Below are 21,531 nucleotides of genomic sequence, written 5' to 3' on the forward strand. Positions count from 1 at the left end.
AACACAAAAGATTGAAGGAGATGAAATCCTTGCTTAAAATAAAAACTGACACATTTTAGCTTGCATTTGACTCTGCCAGTTTCTATTTACAAAAGCCGGAAACATAATTGCTAAAAAAAAAGTACATATATATTTTTTGTTTTGTTTTCGAAACTCTGAACAAATTGGCCAGCCAAACAAAAGAAGAGCAAACATTTTCATAATGCATATGTAAATTAAAATGTTGGCTTTCCTTTTCTATATATTTTCAGGTGGCTGGAAACAAAGGCAACATCACTGCAAAAATTTCAAAACAGAAACAAAAACATAAACATAAATAAGCAAGCAGCAAGCAGTTTATGCAAAAGGCAAACACAGCCAGAGCGAAAGACCTTTGTGCCCGTAGATGTTCCTGCATATTGCATATTGGGAAAAATAAACAAGCAGCTGGAAAAATAAACGAAACTAAATTTAATTTTCTACATCCCACACAGAATTTACATGCAACGAAATGAGTTTATTAGAGCTTCTTCTTCTAGCCAAGTCAAAAGGTAAGTTTCGAGTTTTTGTACCCTTTCCGTTTCAGGTTTATTCGACTCTTTGGAAGGCACTGTTCCACGTACTATTTAAATGTTTCTGCATGCTCCAGTCAAAATTAATTCAAAACGGGAATTTATAGCGTACCTGGAAGCGTATTACCAGCTTCGGTTTTTAGCTCTCGCCGCACTGCTGCTCCTGTGGCTGCTGGCAAACAAACAGACTGCAGCTCAGACTGCATAAATATATATCAGAAGAGTGAATTTCATCTACACAAGTCGCTGCTAAAGAGGCTCGGCTTTCGAGTGCTGCCTGCGAACGAAACCGAATCCAAATTAACCGCATTTATGAGTTGCACTTGCGGCACACAGGAGTGCAGACTGCCGGCAGCAACAGCTACAGCGACATTAAAGTTTTAAGCAAACTACACTCGACTACATATAACGACAATGTGGATAATTAACCTGCTATACCACGTTCTCTTTTCACCTCTTCACCTGTTTGGGGACTCCCCTTTCAGCGCTCACTGCCACAGCATTAGGGCTGCTGCTCGTGTTCCTGCCACTGCCACTGCCGCCAGTCCTGGCCACAAGCGGCTTACGTGTACCCACATTCCTGCTGGAGCCCGCACCCCGGCTGCTATTCGGCAACGACACGGGGGCACAGGTTAGCTGCTCGGCGCACGGCAATCCACCGCCCGTCGTGTCCTGGGTGCTGCGCGACGGAACGCTGGCGACCCAAGTGCCGGGTCTGAGGTAAGTTTTGCGGTCGCCGCAACAATGCGTTTTATGTAATAATAAGCGCTGAGTGTGTGTGTGTGTGAGTGTGTTTGCATAAGTATGTGTCGTCTGGCTTCCTGACGGCGGTTTCGGAAGTCACATTGTTGCGGCTTCTGTTTGTGGCGCTGCATTAAAGTTATTTCTGGCATCGCTTTCGTTTTAATTGACATTGCCGCCGCGAAGACGCTGCAAACTCGAGCTGTGAAAATCAATGTTAACAGACGCATTCCCCCAGCAGCCCTCTTTGTGGCCACATTTTCAATGGAAAATGCTTGACAAGCAGCAACAGAAACCGAGGGACCCCAACAAAGGGCGCGCTTTTGCTTGTTGCCTGTTGCCTGAAAGAAGGCCAAAGAAATTGCACAAAAGTAATGCTGACGGCAACGCGATGCTGAAACCTGCAACTGCATCTGCGGCAGTCATATGTTAATGCCAGGCCCCAGCCCCATCTCTCATTATTTGTCTGTGGCAGCTTTGTGAACATTTAAAATATTAAAAAAATGTCGCCTGACAACTTAAATGCGAAGCACATATTTTTGCAGCATTAATCAAGACGAGTACATTAGTCGTGCCAGTGCAGCACACACAAGTAAATCTTTAATTTGTGGTTTTTGCAGCGCTCATCCATTAGCCCGGCGCCACACAATTAACGCATACTCGCGTATATTTTCATTCGCAACTATTTGTTTGGTTTAGGCTGCTGTTAACAAATTGCTGTTGATCCGCGAGACGAGGGCTCTTGAACGGATTATTGTATAACAAATACACACGCGCCGCGCAAATAAAACCAAATGAAAGCCCAAATAAATCGTAAAAAATAGCGCACATGCCAAATAGCACGAACCGAAAATGAATACGTATAAATACGTATAAAAAATTGTAAAAACTCACTGGGCAACGAACGCAACACACACATATGGCAACGAAATTTACTAAAAGAATTTTTATGTTTCGCAAAATGAAATGTCATTTCAAATACGTGATCTCACAGGATATGTCCTGCACATACACACACACACACAGAGAGACGCACACACAAGCAATACACTCGCCGGGCATTACAAGTGTGTGAGTACCCCCCCGCCCAAAAAAAAAAGGGAGAAACTCAAATGCGACGGCAGTGCATAGAAATGAAACAAAATTTATTTTAAGCTACTAAAGAGCATAGTTGAGTTCAAGTGACGGGTAGTATACGTATATGGGACGTGTACTTATCTACCCAACCAACAGACGGATGTTCGGACGGACAAACTGTCGACGGACAGTGGACAAGGGAATGGAAAGCTCGTTTTCCCTGCCGCTTGCTCCCGGCAAACGCAATAGACGTAAACAAATTGCTGGCACTTAAACATTTTTGAAAACAGCGCTTGATGAAGTTTTCCCTTTTTCGGTTGATGCTGTTTGCCATCTCGCCGGGCGGTACCAGAGGACAACTATACACAGACCCAGACCCAGACCCTCATCCAGATCCTCATCCACGTCGTCGGAGCTTGTTAGGGGGCCCGACTGCAGTGAAGATGATTAGCGGGCACTGGCACTGAGACTGCAGCAGTACTGGTTGATGGGGCCTGCATGAGTTATGTGATGGGAACGTGATGGGTTTTGTGTTCTGTTGCAGCCACAATGAACTGTGAATCAACTGGCTTAAAGCCCTGTAACAGCTTAAAGTCTGATTCGGCAATGGAATCCCTGCGAATGCCAGAGAAATGTTAGTAATTATGATTTGATTTTAATTTGGAAATAACTAAAATAACTAAGCAATGTAGGAATATTTGGGGATCCCCAAAGAGACAGCAAATTACAAGAGCTTAGACCCTTTCGTATCATTTATGTTCTACAAAGGCACACATACATCTACATCTATGTAAAATATATGCATTGGAATAAGTATTCCTCTATGACTACACACAGCATTACGCTTATTGCATTTTTATGTAAATTCACACTTTGCGCTCCATGCACTTGGACTTGCTACGGCTGCTACGGGTGCTACGGGTGGGTATGCTCGTAAAAATACTCGCCAGCAAATGGCAGCCACTTTGCTGGCGCTTTTGTGGAACAAATTTGTGTGTTACGTTCTCGCCTCAGTCGTTCCTTCTGCCAAATAAATAAATAAATAAATACGAAGCCCAAAGAATGTGCCCACTAAAATATTGCATTTTGCCTTTGGCCATTCTCCCGCCATTCGCTCCTTTTGTGTGTATTTCTAGGAAAATATCTGGCAACGGCACGCTGCACTTCCCACCATTTTTGGCGCAATATTATCGCACGGATGTGCACGAGGCCACCTACCGCTGCAGGGCCAGCAACGAGGCGGGCACCATCGTCAGTCGCAACGTTCAGGTGCAGGCAGGTAAGCGTAAAGTACACTAAAGTAGCTGCTCGACTATCGAGAGTGGAGTGTGGAGTGTGCAAGGAAGGTTGTAGGTACCCCCCACCATTAGCATGCAACACAAACTATGGTGGTGGGGATTCAAGGGGCACAGGTGGAGAGGAAAAGCTGTTGGGCGCATTATGTTGACAGCATTTCGAAGCCGCTCACGTTTGGCGCAGGCGGATGCCTCTGCTCCATTGGGTGTCCCTGCATTCTTTGCAATTCTGCTTTTTGCCAGCCCTGTGCCTGTCACCTGTGCACCAGTTTTTCTTTCATTCCTATTTCACCTCATATAACATTAATTTCCTGTGCATTTCCTGACATATGCTGCCAGCGTTTGAGTCGATCAATGCAACTTATTTCCCCCCACAGCATTCTGCACGAAATTAACTTAATTATTTTATCCACTTTCTGTTTGCATTCCCCCATTCGCAGGCCTCTTAATGCTTGACCTCGAAAACAGAGAGAGAGCGTTGAGCGTATTTACTTACTGGCCCACAGCCCCAAGCCCAAAGCCCAAAGTAAACCAATCCCCCAGCACTGCCCCAAAAAAAGCAACCATGCATGATAGTCGCTTAAAATCTCATTCAATATTTACACTTTGCATTTTCCATGTGTATCATTTGTGTCACTCTTTTTCTACGAGCCACAAGGACAGTGTCGCAGTGGAATCGAATCGTTTTATACTGCACAATCGCTCCATCAGCGGTAGCAGCTTCTCCGATATATTCTGACACACTTCTGTATCCATTAAATTTCGAATTTCGAGTCGAGTCTTATACCTGGGCATGTGGATTGTAAATGGAACTGTAGTACTCGGTAGCTCAGAGTCGACTTTTGCACTATTATTTGCTTCGATTCTGTTTCTCCACTCACACACACACACACTCAGACAAATGTATATCCCTTCGTCTCTTGTGTGATTCTTTTTGCTTTCTTTTCGAATTTTCGTATTTTGTCTGCTCTTCAACTTCCGCTTTGCATGTAATTTCAAGCGATTTCATTCATTTAAACTGCTGCCATTTTTGCATTGTGCCACGTTTATTGCCCCCGCTTGGCCCCTGCTGTTGTCGCAGGCGTTACCCACCCGATGGTCGGTCGACATGGATTGTGCTGTGCCACCCGAAAGCGTTTTATGCGCTCATCTGTATGCGCCGTTTGCGCCAACGGGCAGACAGCAACGTTTGTTGACTTTTATTTCCACTCGGGATCCTCCTCTCTCCACTCTCCTCTCTCCACTCTCCACTCTCCTCTCCTCGCCAGCATACGTACATATATACGATATATCTCTGACAGTCTTTCTCTGATTTCTGTTTCTTTTTGTGCTCGCTTTGGCTCTCGTTCTCGTTCTGGTTCTGGTTCTGTTTCTGCCTCCGCCTCCGCCTCTCAGTGGTGCGTCGTCAATTCCATGTGCACGTGGAAAACACTGAAGTCTATTTGGGAAATTCGGCGTTGATTAAGTGCGCCATACCGGAATATGTGCGGCCCTATGTGCGCGTGGCCAGCTGGCATCGCGGGGAGGAGATACTGCTGCCGGATCTGTCGGATGTCGGTGAGTGTTGCCACATTTTTACACATACCCCAGCCCCCACCCCGCCCTTGTGGGTGTTTATCTGCTCCTGAAATTTATGTGCACACAATTCTTTCTGTTGTGTGCTTCCAATGAAGTTGCAGTATCACCCCGGGGGTGCGTGGGGGTAGTGGGATGGGGACGGGGACGGGAAAGCGTTGACATTTATTGGAAATGGTTACGTATACGCAGTGGGTAGTGCTTTGATTTTGCTGCATTTTTCTCTCAGCAGCAGCAGCAGCAGCCCTTGCCAATGTCTGCAATTGCAATTTCTCTGACCCACGATTATTATTTCTGCACAGCGGGTCGCTATGTGGTCCTGGCCGCCTCCGGGGACCTGTACGTTCGCTCGGTGCGCTCCGAGGATGGCCTGATGAAGTTCAGCTGCCTGGTGACCAACACACTGAACGGGGAGCGGCAGCGCAGCGATGCAGTGATGCTGCAGGTTAAGGGTAAGCTCCGACAATCAACCCCATCGACAATCAACATCACTCATTGTAAACTTTCACAGAGCTAAGCAAGAACCTGGCACCACGCACCACCCAGAAGCCCGTGATGGAGATTCACGTGGAGCGTGGAAACGATGTTCATCTGCCGTGCAACATACAGGGCAATCCATTCCCCATATTTACGTGAGTTACCCAAGTCCCCCATATTTTGCCATATCCTTTGTTTCCTATTTTCTGTTTGCTGTTTGCTGTTTCGTTTCGGGGGCTAATTTCATCTGCCATTGCCTGCTGGCGGCCCAAATCTGTAGCTGTATCTGTATCTGAGTATCTCCGCTGTTGGCCATAAAATAACATCACGCAGCGGGCGACAGGAGGAGGATTCTCGCTTATAGACAGGACTTAAGTGCATTTGAATGTTTGCCAGGGGAGGCTGGCTTTATTGCATATTAGGGACTGCTGTTTTAGTGCTAATTAGGTGACTTTACGGACCCGCTGAAAGCACCGGGGCACTAACCGGCATGGGCATTAGCCATCTGCTAATAGACAACGAATCTACTCACTCGACAAACAAACTAATAAAGGGGCCAGGACAAGCCAAAGCTACTCCCCAGCTTCAGTCTCTGTCTGGATGGAAGCAACTTAATCATTTTGTTTACCCACTCGGAACGTATCGGCTTACAAAGGCAAACACTTCGATGGCCAAAACAATAATGTGTACATATTTCGATGAATGGTGAATGGATGAAAGTCAAAGAATGGCACATATCAAGTAGCCTCATGACGGGCCGTCACAGCTAATTAGCAAGATAAAGCAGTAAGCGCACTGCCGATGCTCGTGGCTCGTGGCTCGTGGGGAACATAATTTAACAGTCTGTTTCACTTAGCAGGGCTTATTAAAATTTCATGCAGTTCTAAACACTTAATACACATAAACTCTGCCATACTCGTAGTCCTTCTGCAGAGGACAAACACGCGACAGAGACTCAGGCAGTCATTCAGTCCGACACACAGACAGACAGACAGACAAACGGGAGGAGTGTCTGTGAACGAAAAAAACAACACAAACACAAGATAAACATGCAAAGAGCAAAGTTTTTCGTGGCAAAACATAAACGCTGAAGCAGACAGGAAAAGTGCCAGAAATATTTTACAAGCAGACAGCGCGAGAGCGGGAAAACTCCTCTGATTACTATACATAAAGGCGGGAAAAATGCGATAATTTTGTTTTCAGCATAAGGTTATGCGTGAGCCGCTGTCTACGTGGCCGGAATGGCCAACTGAAGTGGAAGATGCTGAATCCCTATGCAGAGAACTTCCCCACGAGTCTTATATTGATTTCTCAGAGTGTTTGTGCCTGAGCGTGAATGAATCTGTAAGTGATTGAGTGCGTGCTGAAAAGTATTCTATTTGGAATGGTTATAAAAAAAGGGCTAGAGTAGATGAAACTAAAATTTAACTTAAGTAAGTGAGTGAATGAAAGTACTTTGGCAAGAAGAATGTAGAATCATAAATACGGAGGTTAGAAATTTGTTTTAAATTATTTTTTAAGGGTATTTCCTTGAATATGTAAACATTGTTTCTACCTCTGGGTGACCTTTATGAATTATTTTCTCTACCACATTTAAGTTCCATTTTGTATTCTCCATATCTTTTGCCTATTCGTTGTCCAGCTGAATGATAAACTACAGTAGAACAAGCCCCAAAATTAAATCAATATTAAGTTAAAGTCTGGCCAAACAATTTCCCATATTTATGCTTTAAACTGTCTCTGATTTATAGCTGGTATCGCGTTTCCGACTCGGCAGCCCTCTATCCCATACCCTCGTCACAGCGAGTGATACTTTCGCGAACATTGCTGCTCATCAAAAATGCTGACGAACGCGATGCGGGCAAGTGGGTAAGTAACCATTAAACATCCAAATGCTGACAAACTGAACGCATACCATGGCCCCATACGGATTGAGATTCCATTCCGAACATACTCGTGCATACGTTTATACGTACATATATAAATGCCAAAAAGGCTCTGCCATTTTCCCCTCTTCCCACTAACTGTGCCCTTTCGTCGCTCTCGTTGCAGATATGCCAGGCCTCGAATCAGTTCGGGGAGCAGCGCATCGAAATACGCCTCAGTGTCAATTCGTATGTATCTGTGCATATATTGCCGCAAGTTCAAATTGTCAATTCGGGCGGAACGGCAAATTTCAATTGTACCACAACGGGCTCGGCGATCGATGCCATCGACTGGCTGCACAATGGCAAGCCGCTGCAGGCGAATAATGCACTCACCACCGGCAGGGATAAGTAAGTAAAGGCGGCCCGGACTGCAACTGGGATTGGGGATTCGGGATTGTGAATTTTTATTGGGGCATGGTAGGAGGTCCTAGAGGATGTGCGAAATAGGGGCAACATGCAACCAGGCGGGCAGGCAGCCCACATGCAACATTGTATAGCCGATTTCGATTTTTATCAGTTTTGCCAGTTGCAAAACGGTTGCTACAAAAGCCTTCCGTTCCCCAAAAATATTAAAAAAAGGAGCCACGAGCCAGAGCCAGAGCCATAGATTACCCCCAGCCCTTTATTATTCGGCGTCGTTGTTAGGGCATTTCTCATAGCGAAAATGTTTTATTGTTACTGTTATTATTATTATTATTATTGATGAGCGTGGTCGGAGTGGCCGTGGCTGGCAACGGGGCGGGCGGGTGTGCCTGAGCGAACCCATTTTTATATGGCAGTTCATTGCCTGCCAGCCGCAAATTCATTTTTTCGCCATTGAACGGGTATGTCAGTTACTTAATATTGATGAGAGTACTGATGCTGAAATAGTTCGATTTAATAGTGTAGATATTCTGGTTCATATTACTAAACGGATTGATATACCGAGTGAATGAAATAGTTCAAATTGAGCGAAAATCCATAATAAATGAATTTTTTTTTATCATTTTTTTGTGTAAAACTTTAAAGCCGTCAGAAACATCCGATTTAAGAAGTGAAAAAACTTTTACATAACTAAATATTTGCAAAAACATGCATGGAAGCGGATATACGCTTTTGTATTATTTACAATTAAAACAAAAACTTTTTTCGCTGCACATCCAGCACGGGTCTTTGGCCCCACTAATCCTGAAAGTCAGTTTAACTCTCGGCAAGTGTCACACCAGCATTACTGACATTTTTCGTTGGCAGTTGTGATTCCCGCAGCTGCATTTTATTTTATTTTATTTTCATTCGTTGCGTTGCGTTTCGATTCGGTTCGCTTCGGTTTGGTTTGGTTCAGTTGATTGTTTAAAAGCTTTGCTCTGTTTCGGCGGGGGCTGATTGAGTGATGCTGTGTAAGGTCAGTGCTCAAAGGACTCTGATTGTTTCCATTGATAATGCAGCATAAATGTTTGCGGATAGTTTCATTTCAATTGGTTTTCGATGTCTGCTGATGGCCAAAAGCAATTAATCCGCAGCGCACTTTGCGCGCCAGCTCACTTCAATTAGAACGGGTGGATTCTATTGTTTTTAATTAAGGCTCACCTAGCAAATCCAAACACTTGCACATGTACTCTCCCGCACGGACAGCATAATGGATGCAATTCCCAGCCCCACACACGAGTAGTTTACCCAGGCCTCGGGGAATATCTTTGGCCCACAGGCAAAGCAAGAGAGAGAGAGAGAGAGGGGAGAGAGAGATGCTTTGTGCATATTTTCGCCTGAATAGCTCGGACACATCTTGATAATTTAATGCAAATTACACGAAATCAGCATAATACGTAGGGCCAAGCCCGATGGCAAACTAAATTTGCAGCCCAGCCAGAGAAGGCAGCATTTGTACAGCAGCAGCTGCTGGCAAACAAACTGGCCGGCAAAAACAAACATCCCTGGCTATACATACATGCTTATGTAAATATGTTTATATACATATGTATTCCTGTATATGGATATGTACATATATGTGCGATGGCCAGCTGCTGGCCAAGGAAAATTGCTCGGGGATAAGGAGGGCAAGGCGAGTGGGAGACCGAGCAAATCAGCATTACAAATCAAGCAGAAATTTTTATGCTTATGCTAATAAAATAAATAACAAATTTCGCCTGAATGAACAAAGGGCTACGTGGGGCTACACACAGATACACACCCACACACACATACACACACATACACTCACGTATTTGTTGGGCTTGGTGTGAGTTTATGGGAAATTGCGGAACTTGTTCGGATTTTTCTGCAACGTTTTCAGTTTTTTTCAGGAGTTTACCCGACAAACTTGGCATTTTTAACATTTTTTGTGTGGATTCTTTTTCGTTTTTGTTGCTTTAACCCCTTGTCCTTGGAAGCATACGGTTCCTGTCGAAGAGTTCGCTGCTGGTACAGAACGTGGGACGACGCGACCGCGGTGTCTATCAGTGCCTTGTCGAGAACCAGCGCGCCAGTGCCCAGGCCATGGCCGAGCTGAAGCTGGGCGGTAAGTTGACGGCGTGGCGTAGACATGCATAGTTTATGAGTGGGAGTTTTGGCATTTATCAGGAGGTAACCGTCGTCTCTCACTTCCTTTCAGACACTGTGCCGGAATTGATTTACACCTTCATTGAGCAGAATGTGCGTCCCGGGCCATTAATATCGCTTAAGTGCTCCGCCAGCGGCTCACCTCCGCCACAAGTAAGCTTGCGGCCACCCACCCGCTGTTTTATTGGCCTTATTATGCCATATAATATATTATAACGTGCAAAAGCCATACATTGCTGAATAATCGCTGAAATGATGGCCTGCTACTAGGCGGAGCTTTCGGGTCTTATTGATTTTTCTCCGCTCATTGCAGTTCTCCTGGCTGCTGGACTCGCAGCCCATTATAGACGTCTCGCTGCATCATCGCTTTGCCATCGGGCAATTTGTCGATATGTCTGGCGACGTGATAAGCCATTTGAATATCTCGCATGTGCGACCCGACGACGGCGGCCTGTACAGGTGCGTGGCCACCAACTCGATGGGCAGCGTTCAGCACTCGGCCCGGCTAAATGTTTACGGTAAGTTGATGGATTGACCCACAAACAAAAAAGGTCGCCTGTCAGACATCCGTAATTGTGACATGTTTTGTAAGCCCCTTTTGTTAAGCCCCTTTTGTATGCCGGCCAAACAATGCAAAACCAACTCCAGACCATGAATTTCGGCACTGCCGCCGCAACAACAGAAACAGCAGCAGCGGCGGTATCGGGAGTCGGTAGTCGGGAATCGCCAATCGAGGCGGGGAGCTGATTGGAAACGATGCCAAGGCAACGAAACAAAAACTCTGAATGTGTATAAAAAAAGAGTGTAGAGATATGGGGAAAATAACTCTGCTATTCAGCAAGAAAATGCTTGGCTGCGCGTCAAAGAAAATCTCTTGAGGCAGCGACAACAAGGAGGCAGGCGACGATGATGATGTTTCTTTCATTCCAATCATGCCACACGATATGCAACCAAAGCCACGGCATCAATGCCTCGGCTTTTACCCGCTAACAAGCTGCTGCTGCTACTGCTGCCTCCGCTGCTTCTGCTCTCCAATTTCTGAGTCTTCTGAGTTGCGGGGCATGTGAATTGCCTCTCCCAATGGCTGCTATCCCGCATAAAAACTCACAGATAATCTCTGTGTCACATCGCAGCATAAACTGTAAATATAAAATTGTCAGCATACGGGAATCTCCACTCAGTATTCCTTTGCTCGCCACCTCTCCTGCTTCCATGACTTGGAACTTTTGAGCATTGTAAGCAGTTCCGAATGCGTAATCTTAACGTGTTAATAATGCATAAAGGAATGGATATGTGACAGATATAAATCATACGCCCTGTATGCCAAATGATTGATGATGAACGGCCTGGCAGCTCCGTGCAGCGTTTCCAGTCCCTGTGTGCCATATAGCCTCGGCGTTGTCTGTGTGTGTGTGTGTGCGTATACTTGATATTTAAGTGGGCGTGCGTATTGATGATAAATGATGCTGTTTTGAGAGCTGTCCTGGCCGCACATTGAGCTGAATTGAAAATCAAATTAGCCACGGCCAGTTGCTGAAGAAGCATGGAAAATGTGAACCGATGAGTGAATGAGTGAATAAATCAGGAGATGGAAGGGCTTTCAGCAGAGTGTGGTCCCCCCTTCTAGGGCTTAGTGGTTTGTGCTCTATACTTGCAAAGACTTCTTGGGCTGCCAGCATATTGATGTTAAAATGATTTCGATTATGAGCAGCTCTAGCCGCAAACAGCCCTACTGCCCCCTGCCACGTCCACACCGCTCATCGAACATACTGGCTGCACTGCCCGATGGGCGATGGGCGGTAAGCCACAGGCTTTGGCTCGCCTGTTTAATTATGAATATTGCAATTTATGCAACACATTCTGCCCATGCAGAGGCTCCGCATTAGCAGCACTAAAAATGCACACACACACACACACACATATGCGCTGAGTGAGTGAAACGAATGCAGCCTTGTGGCTGCTGCATCTGCATTTTATGCATTAGCGTCGCTTGTGCGCCAAACGAATATAATTGGAATTATTCAGCATTCGTGCCGTATTCCAGCCTAATTGCATTTTGTAACTAATTTAATAAATTTCTCAATACCCTAATACACACACACAGCATTACATATGTATGTATGTATGTACGAGTACATACAGTTGCGGTGAAATTAATAGAACTGCTACTGCTGCACTGTCAGTCACTTGAGTGGCACCCCCTGTAGTGTTTAAAATTTCGAGCCTTTGCTGCAACCCAAACTAAATTGATTTAAAGTGAGAGATTTAAGTGAGAGAAACCGCATACATATAAGTAAATCTTTTTGTGTGTGTTTCACTGCAGGACCGCCGTATGTGCGAGCCATTGGACCGATCAAAGCCGTCGCCGGGGAGGACATAATTGTGCACTGTCCGTTTGCCGGTTATCCCATCGAACAAATTAGATGGGAGAAAGCGCATCAGGAATTGACAACGAGTAAGACAAATTGGAGAAGGGCGGTCGACAGCACTTTACACATTACTGTCATTCCCTTTGCCGCCCACACAGGCACCCACTTCGAGCTGGCCACAGTGGCCGAGGGTGGGCAGCTGGTCATCAAGAATGTGGAGCCGGGACGGGACCAGGGCATCTATACGTGCATTGTGCGGAGTCGGGCCGGCGAGGAAGCGCGCCGTGACATGCAATTGAACGTGAACAGTAAGTAGAGGGGACTCGAGTGCTCCTCCCGACACACACACACACATTAATGTCTGCCCGCATTGTTGGCTAATCGCTCATCAAGGTCCGCCCGTCATCGAGCCCTTTAAGTTCCCCAAGAACCTGCAGGAGGGCGGTCGCGCTCAAATCACCTGTGCAGTCTCCTCGGGCGACATGCCCATCTACTTTAGCTGGAAGAAGGATGACAGCTCTATTCCGAGCAGCCTGCAGGTAAGTCCTTCCTGCCTTCGTAGTTCTTCTCCGTTGTTGCAAACTGTCCAAATAGCATCGAGAAAGTTTTGCACGTCTTTGTCGCTACTCCTCTGCTGTGTTTCTTTCAATTTACCAGATTACCGAGAAGAAGGAGGAGTTCTACTCCCTGCTGGTGTTCAAGGACATCAGTGCAAAGCACAGCGGCAAGTACACCTGCTACGCGGGCAACGCGGCTGCCAAGGTGAACTACACGGCAGAGCTGCAAGTGCGAGGTGAGTGGACTCCACCAGGGATGGGGATGGGGAATGGGGATGGGGGTGTGCTGTGGATGCTGTGTGTCTGTCTATTGAAGCGACTCGCTGCTGATTCAAAAATAAATCACACAGGATTTGTGCGCCAGTTGCTTGCCCTTTTTTCGGGCTACACTGAGAGAAAAGGCTGTGAAATTAAGAGTAAATGCAGGGGGTATATAATTAAAATAATTTATATAATTAATTATAATTATAATAATTTATATAATTAATTTAAAAAATTAATTATATTATTATTTTTCGTAAAAAAATAATTAATTAAATAATTATTTAATTATAATTTTAGCTATTTTTATATTTGTAACTCCCATTTCAATTAATTGCTATAATCTCATGGGCTCTCTTGGATAAGATTTTAATTTATTTTTTTATTTTTTTAATTTTATTTTATTTTATTTTATTTTTTTCTTTTAGTGTATGCACACAAAACAAAGATACACACAGACTAAAACCCATGCACACCGACTTGAGAGTTGTTAATTTTGTTGTTGTTTGTTCTCCGTTCGCCGTTACGCTTGGCTCTGGGTCCTGGTCACGTTTCAGTGGCACCTCGCTGGAGCTACGAGCCCATGGACACGGCCATTATGCTGGGCAACACAATATCGATAAATTGTGAGGCGGAAGGATACCCGATTCCAGCCATTACCTGGTTCAAGGGCCAGGGTAAGTTTGCCAATCAAAATCGTAACCCCGGACCCGGGGCACACGGCTCATTAGAGAGCCTACGCCCGGAATCCGATCCGACTTGACAGTGAACATTCGGCAGTGCTGGCATTCCGGCCGGCAATTAGTTAAATTAAAAGAGTCCCATTCCAGGCAAGGCCTCGAAGGACTTCAAGCCCCTGAGCATGCGTAATCACTCGCTGCTGCTGAATCTGGCCACAGACAACGATGAGGGCTATTACATGTGCCGGGCCACCAACGAAATCGGAGCCGGCCTCAAGAAGATAATACGCATCAACGTGAATGGTAATTGGGGGGAAAGCGAATGAAGAGAGAGCAGCCCGAATGTGGTACTTTAATGAACCTATTTCGTTCAGAGCCCGCCCGCTTCGAGCAGCCCGCCCGCAATATTAGCTCCCGTCGCAATGATCCCGTGACCCTGGACTGCCATGCCAAAGGCGACGAGCCCATCACCATCGGCTGGACCCACAACAATGGGCGCATCGATCTGAACAACTTCCGGTTCAGCATCGCCGAGATGAAGACGGACAAGGGCGTGGACTCACAGCTGACCATCGGGCACTCGGATCGCCACGACTCGGGCGTCTATCGCTGCGTTGCAGAGAATCCCTACGGTCGCGCCGAGCAGATCATCTACCTGGCTGTGCAGGAGCGACCCGACACGCCCTCCAATTTGGAGGTCTTTGAAGTGGGCTCCCGCACAGTGAAGCTCAGCTGGCGTCGCCCCTTCGATGGCAACTCGCCCGTTCTCAGCTATCTGGTGCAGTACCAAGCCCTCAAGTATCTGCAGTCGCACGCGGCACTGGGTGCGGCGGGGGGCGACTGGAACGGGCTTAACGTCATCAATGTCAGTCTGCCGTCGACGAGCATTAGTCGCAGGTATGTGCCTGCTGTTCTTCTGTTCTTCTGTTTTCCTGTTCTCCGTTCTGTTTGCTTTGTCGAACCATTTGTTGAGTTTGCCCTCCTTTGACAGCTATGACAGTGACCTGCGCGAGAGCGCCATTGTGGCGGGACTGACGCCGGCGACGACGTTCCTTATACGCATGCAGGCCATCAATGAGATTGAACGCAGTGCCTATACCGAGGCAATCGTGCTCAAGACCCAGGAGGAGGCGCCCACTGAGGCACCGTCCAATGTGCAGGTGCAGACGGGCGGCGAGAGCGAGCTAATAGTTACGTGGCAGGTGCGACAGGATACTGAGAGGGGGTGTCGCACGGGTTACGAAATAAAATCCTTAACTAATTGCAGATTCCGCCCCGCGAGTCCTGGAACGGGGAACTAATTGGCTACACGGTGAACTGTACGGAGGAGAAGCAGAATATCAATTACATTAGCGTCGTGAATAACTCCCTGAAGTCGGTGATTGTCAGCGGCTGGGCCACCACCAAGGCCACGCTGCGGAGTCTGCGGAAGTACAACCGCTATGCTGTCAGCGTCCGGGCACTGAACAGCTTTGGCTCCGGACCCTGGAGTGCGGCCATCTTCGGCACCACGGCCGAGGGAGGTGTGTATCTAATGAGCTCGATTTGCAGTCTCCATGCTACAACAGTACGGCTGTGTCTGCATCTGTTACTATTGCAGTGCCCGAGGCAGCGCCACAGAATGTCAACTGCACGGCCCTCTCTTCGCAGAGTCTGAAGATTTCGTGGCAGGAGCCACCGCTCCAATTCCATGGCGGCATTATACAGGGTTATAAAATTTTATATCGCCCAATTGTGCATCAAAGTGAGTATATGCATTTTCTTATGCCACCATAGCTATAGTTCCCGTGCCAGTGCCCGTGCCCGTGCCAGTGCCAGTATGCAGCGACTGTGAATGTCGCTGGGAGTTCGCAGTTGGCACTTTATGACGCTGATTTTGTTGATATTGCCAGTGCAAGAGCGCTGTGCAAACAGCAATAGATATGATATGTATCCAGACAGCCAGTCATCCATCCAGCCATCCATCCATCCAGCCATCCAGCACGAGTCAGACTCGGAGTGAGAGTCTGGGGAGACGGAAGCACGCAAGCGGAGCGAGCTAGTTGCTTGACTTTATTGGTTTTGGCGAGCAGTTCAATGGGCGGTGCAGAGTGCTCGCCCCTTGATGAGACTGTAAATTGTTGGGTTTGGCACTGATTTATCAAATCTTATCAAGTCAATATTGTCATCAACTGGATATGAATATAGATATTCAGTTGGCGGCTACACACTGACGAATGTTGTCAGTGCTGCAGTTAATTATAAATCCCCGAACATCTACGCGTATTTTTATGTGCCCTTTCGCTTCCCAATAGTTGACTTTCCGGCCAAGCTGGAGATCAAGCGCACCTCGAACCTGGAAACCTATCTGCATACGCTGCACAAGGCCAGCAACTATTCACTGAGGGTTCTGGCGTACACGGCCACCGGAGATGGCCTGGCCAGCCAGCCCTTGTACTGCCAGACGGACGACGATGTGCCCGATGCACCGGCGGCCATTAAGGCGGCAGCGCTAACGGCCGATTCGATTTTAATTTCATGGCTAACGCCGAAGAATCGCAATGGCATCATCTCGCACTACACGGTGTATGCACGGGAAGCGGGCCGCAAGGGCCAGGCCAAGAGTGAGTACACCCCAAAATAAAGGCGTGCATGTGCTATACGTGATTTTTTGTTTCTTTTTCGAGCAGCCCACATGGTGCGCGTGGACGAGAATGGGTATCCGGTGACATTCGAGGCACGCAGCCTGGCCGAGAATCAGATGTACGAGTTCTGGGTATCCGCGTCCACGTCCGTCGGCGAGGGCGAGCCCACATCTGTGGTTGCCCAGGCCACCAATACGCGAGGTAAATACAGTATTCGTATACACACATACATACACACGTACATACATAAATATGTACGCGTGAATGTAAAGCAGGAAACTTTTCGCTTTAATTAAAAATTGACATTTATTCTGCGATCCGGCGAAAAGCCACAAAAGCCGCAACATTTTAATTTCGCACACTTCGCACACCTAACTGTTTGCCCTGCTTTTGGGCCTGCTGTGGCCCTTTGTGGTCCACTCTGTCCTCTGTTTCAGCGCCGGCACGCATCGCATCGTTTGGTCAGGTGGTGCGTAAGGCCGTGGGCACCGGCCTAGTGCTGGAGTGCCTGGCTGTTGGAAATCCCACGCCCAGGGCACGCTGGTTGACCCGCGACCGTCCCGTCACCTTCAGTCCCTTCTATGAAGTGACCAATGAGGGCAACCTGAAGATACACCGTAAGTGGGATGGGGTGGCACAGAGGCATTAAAATTTACAGCCGATTTTTGCATTTCGCTTTCGTTTCGTTTCCCCCATTTGGCTGACTGGCTGGTTGACTGGCAGGCGTCGAAGGCAGCCTGTCCGGAAATTATACATGTACGGCGAACAATCTCTTTGGCAGTGACGAAATCCAATATCAGGTCATTGCAATGAAGCCGCCCGGCGCACCACAAATCATCGTGCAGTACGCTTCCGCCGACAGCATACGTGTCAGCTGGGATGCGCCAGACGACGGTGGTGCGCCACTGCAGGGCTACAGCATCTCCCACCATACGGCCGGCGAGACTTGGTCCAGCACCGAGCTGCTGCCGGAGAACAACGCCTACACGATTACCAGCCTGAAGTGCGGAAATCAGTACATTATAAAAATGTCTGCTCATAATATGGTCGGCTCTGGTGTGTCCAGTGAGGAAATTAATGTCTGGACGAAAGGCAAAGGTGAGTGAGTGTGTCTGGCATGTCTGTGCCCGACCGCAAGAGGGCCTGAAGCCTGGCGAAGCGACATTCTGAATGGCATTCTCTGCTTTGCCCTTTTCTCTGCCTTCTATTTTGAATTTTTGATTGGCCTTTGCGCAGCTTCCCAGGCGCCAAATGGCAACGAACTAATTGCCACCAATGCGACGTGCGTGAATCTGAAGCTGTCATCGTGGCACAACGGGGGCTGTGGCATTCATCATTTCTCCATAGAGCATCGACCGTTGGGTAAGTGCAAATTAGTAATGAAATGGGAATAACCTTTCGATGGATTGCTCCGTGGAAGCAAACTTATTTCTATTGCCTGTAAATTAAATAAATTATTAAACGCACAGCTGAGAGTATCCGGAAGTCAGCTTGGCTTTCGGTCGATGGATTTCCATTAAATTAAATACAGTTAATATAATTATTTGTGTTTTCAATTAACTGACCAATCTACAGCCATTTGTACCCATAAATATTTATCAAATTTATTCCGTATTCCCTGCCGTGTGCAACGTGGCGTATGATGTATAATTTCCTTTTTTTCCTCTCTCTCTCTTTTTATTCCATTTCCCATGTGTCTGTGTGTGTGTTTGCCCTCTGACATCAACCCGCAGGTGACATACGCTGGACAGTTGTCACATCGGATATTTCGAATGCCGAGGAAAATCGTGAAAATTTAATCTTTTGCGACTTTCTGCCAGCCAAGTGGTATCAGCTGCGCATCTCCGCCACCAACGATGCGGGCAAAACGACGGAGCATTATCATTTCAGCACAACGAGCATTGATGGCATCACCATTCCGCCGCCCTCGGTTTTCCCCTCGGAAAACGATTTGATGAACAATCTGATAAATGCAACAAATCCCACCAGCGGTGATTGGTTTTCCACGCTAATTGTCATCGTCATCATCACGGTCTCCATCATAACGATGTAAGTGCGCCATGGGACCCATGCCCAGCAGCTGGGGAATTCAATTGGGAACAGCAAGTGGCCTATGTAGTCGGGAGGGGGCCCGCATTGGAGCTCGCTGGCTCGCTGGTTCTTAATTGCTTGCGAATGTTAATTAAGGATTTATTAACTGTCTTGACAGTGCCAACTCAGAGCTTCAAATTGCCGTTAACGAGATTTATTTCTGGCCCGCAGCAGTCTATGCGCCAGCCAATCATACTCTCGCACACAATTCAACAGAATTAATAATTATTTTGTGCCTTAAGGATGGGTTTCTTGCCCGAACAAAATCATTTAAACACAGTTTTCTGTGTGTTCTGTTGCTAAGCAGTGGATTAGCTCAAGAGTCACTCTGGGAGAGTTCTGTCTGCGTCTTTCAATTAAAGCCATAATGAAGATTCATAAGTGTATCCTTTTCCCTTCGCAGAGCCTTGACTATCAAGCACCGACGCACTTTGTGCGGACCCATGGCCGAGGGCTATGAGAGTCGTGCACTTCCAGGCGAATACAAGGAGGAGCACGAGAACCGGCGCAACCAGCAGGTGTACAGCGCCTCGCCGGTGAAGACGGTGGACAAGGGCAACGAGTCGGGTGAGTCGGGAGGGTCGCGAGTCAATTGAGGTGTAGGCTGCGCTGTGTACGTGTCCGGGTGAAGGCAGGCAATCAAAGGCCGCCGCATCCTTGTTTTTTCCCCCTCTATCATTTTGTTTCCCGCTTGCATGACTCCCGTTGCAGAAATGTACGAGATTTCGCCGTATGCCACGTTCAGCGTGAATGGAGGTCGCACTGGGGCTCCGGCCAAGACTCCCACACGTGCCGTGGCGGCACAGACTCCACTCGACTACACCATGCAATTCAAGACGTTCGGCCACCCGGAGGGTGAGAATCTGAATGCCACCGCATATCCGCTGCTGCCCACCTCTGGCTTCGGGCACGTGAAGAGCAAGTCCAGCTGGCACAAGCAGCGCTACTACAACACAGATGGTAATCAGCTCTGGATAATGTTTTACGAATGATGTTCATCATCATCTCCCTCTCCCCGGTTAGATGAGTCCACGCTGAGCAAGTCCATGACCATTGTGGCTGGCTCGCAGGCCGGCCACTCGAAGAAGTCGAGCGCGGGGCGCAGCGCCAAGAATGCCGGCAGCTCGGTCGGAGTGGTGGCCGAGTCCGAGTCGGACACGAGCATCAGCCCCAGCACAGAGTTTTCGAACATGCCCACCTATCGAGTTCCTTGCAAGTCCTCGCGCAGCAGTGACGGCCGCGCCGTCGTAGGTTCGTATAGAGCACGGGCTCATGGGCGTTTGATCGCACCCAACCCATGCTATCTTGCAGATATGTTCCGGCCCGACTCCAGCACCGAGTCCAACAACGACCAGGGCTCGCCGGCGCCCGAGCGGCGCCACAATACGCCGCGGCACGTCCTTGGCCTGGGCGTGGCCGGCGAGAAGAGGAGCGCCGGCCAGCGCAGCCGCAAGCACGCGGCACAGCCCAGCAACCAAACGTTGGAGCGACGAAAGTGCCCTGGTAGTAGCAACAGGTAGTTCAGGTACCTAAACCCTAACCAATCCAAATCAATCAAAAGCCATAAATCGATCAAAAGCATAAAGAATTAGCGGACTAGATTAGCAGGAAGAGAGAGCGATGATCCAGTTCTACTTTTAGCTAAGCAAATCTCTTCCCTTTCTTCTCCACCAACAACACAGTTTAGACAGTGAGGTCGATGCGGAGACGGCTGCCTCGCTGGCCGCCTCTATAGCAGTCATGACCGGGGCCGGTGTGGATCTGTCGGGCGGCTTTCGTCCGCCCGCTGGCTTCCACGATGGCCGCGAGTTCCCCAGCCAGGACCAGAGCGAGTGCGAGCGCGAGCAGCGCGCCCTGGATCTGGAGGTGCAGCGCGTGATGGAGAGCACCGGGGACGCGCAACTGGCCAAGATGGACCGCGAGGAGTTGACCTCACTGCTGGCAAGGTAAACTATCAGCCGTAAATGAATTGAATCGCTGCTCCCAGTGCTTGACCGTAGCTTGTATTGCATGCCCGTAGCGTCTACCTACCCCGCACTTGAAACGCAAATAACTAACCAGCCCTGCGCCATCCCCGCCCACCCCCCTAGGTATCACGAGAAGAAGGAGCAGGAGCGCCAAGAATACACGATACACGTATAATAAGTACGAGCCAGTAATTGGCTCACACCTTGATGGCGTTAACTAACACAAACACCCCGAAACACGAACACGAACACGCACGAACACAAATGAGGAAAAAAAAAAAAAAAAAATAATTATACAAATTGTGGCATTTAAATGCATTTAGCCAAGTCGTAAGTGTTGTTCATTAAGTGTATTAAGTACTATACATTAACCATGCAACAGGCAAGTTTAGGTATTAAGCAGGCACCCGAAGTTCTCGCACACTCTCGAGCAAATTAAAGACTATATCTAGCTATAACACTGATCTACGAGTATAACTACATATAACTGACTACTGACTACCGATTACTGATTATCGATTACTGAAGATTCAACTGGAATGTTATATATTTCAATCGATATCGATATTGATATTGATATTGATCTTGGGGGCGAGTGCAAATGAAGGCCGTTGAACTGTATTAGCTAGCTAGAGTACTATACATTTTACATTTAATATAAATCCATCTACATACATACATACATACAAGTACACGTGTTTACACCTATATTCGTATTCATATTCATATATGTAATTCAATTTGTTGTGATAAATTAAATTGTTCTGAATTACTAGCTGATGTAAAAAACATGTCGGGTTAAT

At 47.5% G+C, this 21,531-nt stretch overlaps 1 protein-coding gene across 3 annotated transcripts; it reads left to right on the forward strand.

Annotated features, from left to right (window-relative positions):
* Positions 1-296: 296 nt before the first annotated feature.
* On the forward strand, positions 297-21,305 carry LOC111069449 (Down syndrome cell adhesion molecule-like protein Dscam2). 3 transcript variants are annotated; one of them, XM_022359531.2, is made up of 33 exons: positions 297-530; positions 1,037-1,271; positions 3,506-3,648; positions 5,060-5,221; positions 5,542-5,691; positions 5,751-5,871; positions 7,468-7,585; positions 7,769-7,992; positions 10,011-10,138; positions 10,232-10,332; positions 10,493-10,697; positions 12,503-12,634; positions 12,707-12,856; positions 12,942-13,087; positions 13,206-13,341; positions 13,924-14,043; positions 14,197-14,349; positions 14,421-14,943; positions 15,038-15,248; positions 15,314-15,569; positions 15,647-15,790; positions 16,341-16,649; positions 16,716-16,871; positions 17,108-17,287; positions 17,394-17,768; positions 17,907-18,032; positions 18,404-18,719; positions 19,165-19,328; positions 19,473-19,721; positions 19,785-20,012; positions 20,073-20,277; positions 20,444-20,707; positions 20,782-21,305. In XM_022359531.2, exons 1-33 carry the CDS (start codon positions 491-493, stop codon positions 20,801-20,803), a joined length of 6,192 nt encoding a protein of 2,063 aa, XP_022215223.2. In that variant the 5' UTR covers positions 297-490; the 3' UTR covers positions 20,804-21,305. The 3 variants fall into 3 exon arrangements, with proteins under 3 accessions (XP_022215223.2, XP_022215215.2, XP_022215231.2); XM_022359523.2 differs by having other exon boundaries at positions 20,852-21,305; XM_022359539.2 differs by lacking the exon at positions 20,782-21,305 and having other exon boundaries at positions 12,503-12,856; positions 20,073-20,286; positions 20,444-20,534.
* Positions 21,306-21,531: the final 226 nt, after the last annotated feature.

The sequence above is a fragment of the Drosophila obscura genome, unplaced genomic scaffold (assembly GCF_018151105.1).
Source record: "Drosophila obscura isolate BZ-5 IFL unplaced genomic scaffold, ASM1815110v1 contig_150, whole genome shotgun sequence".
NCBI lineage: Eukaryota > Metazoa > Arthropoda > Insecta > Diptera > Drosophilidae > Drosophila > Drosophila obscura.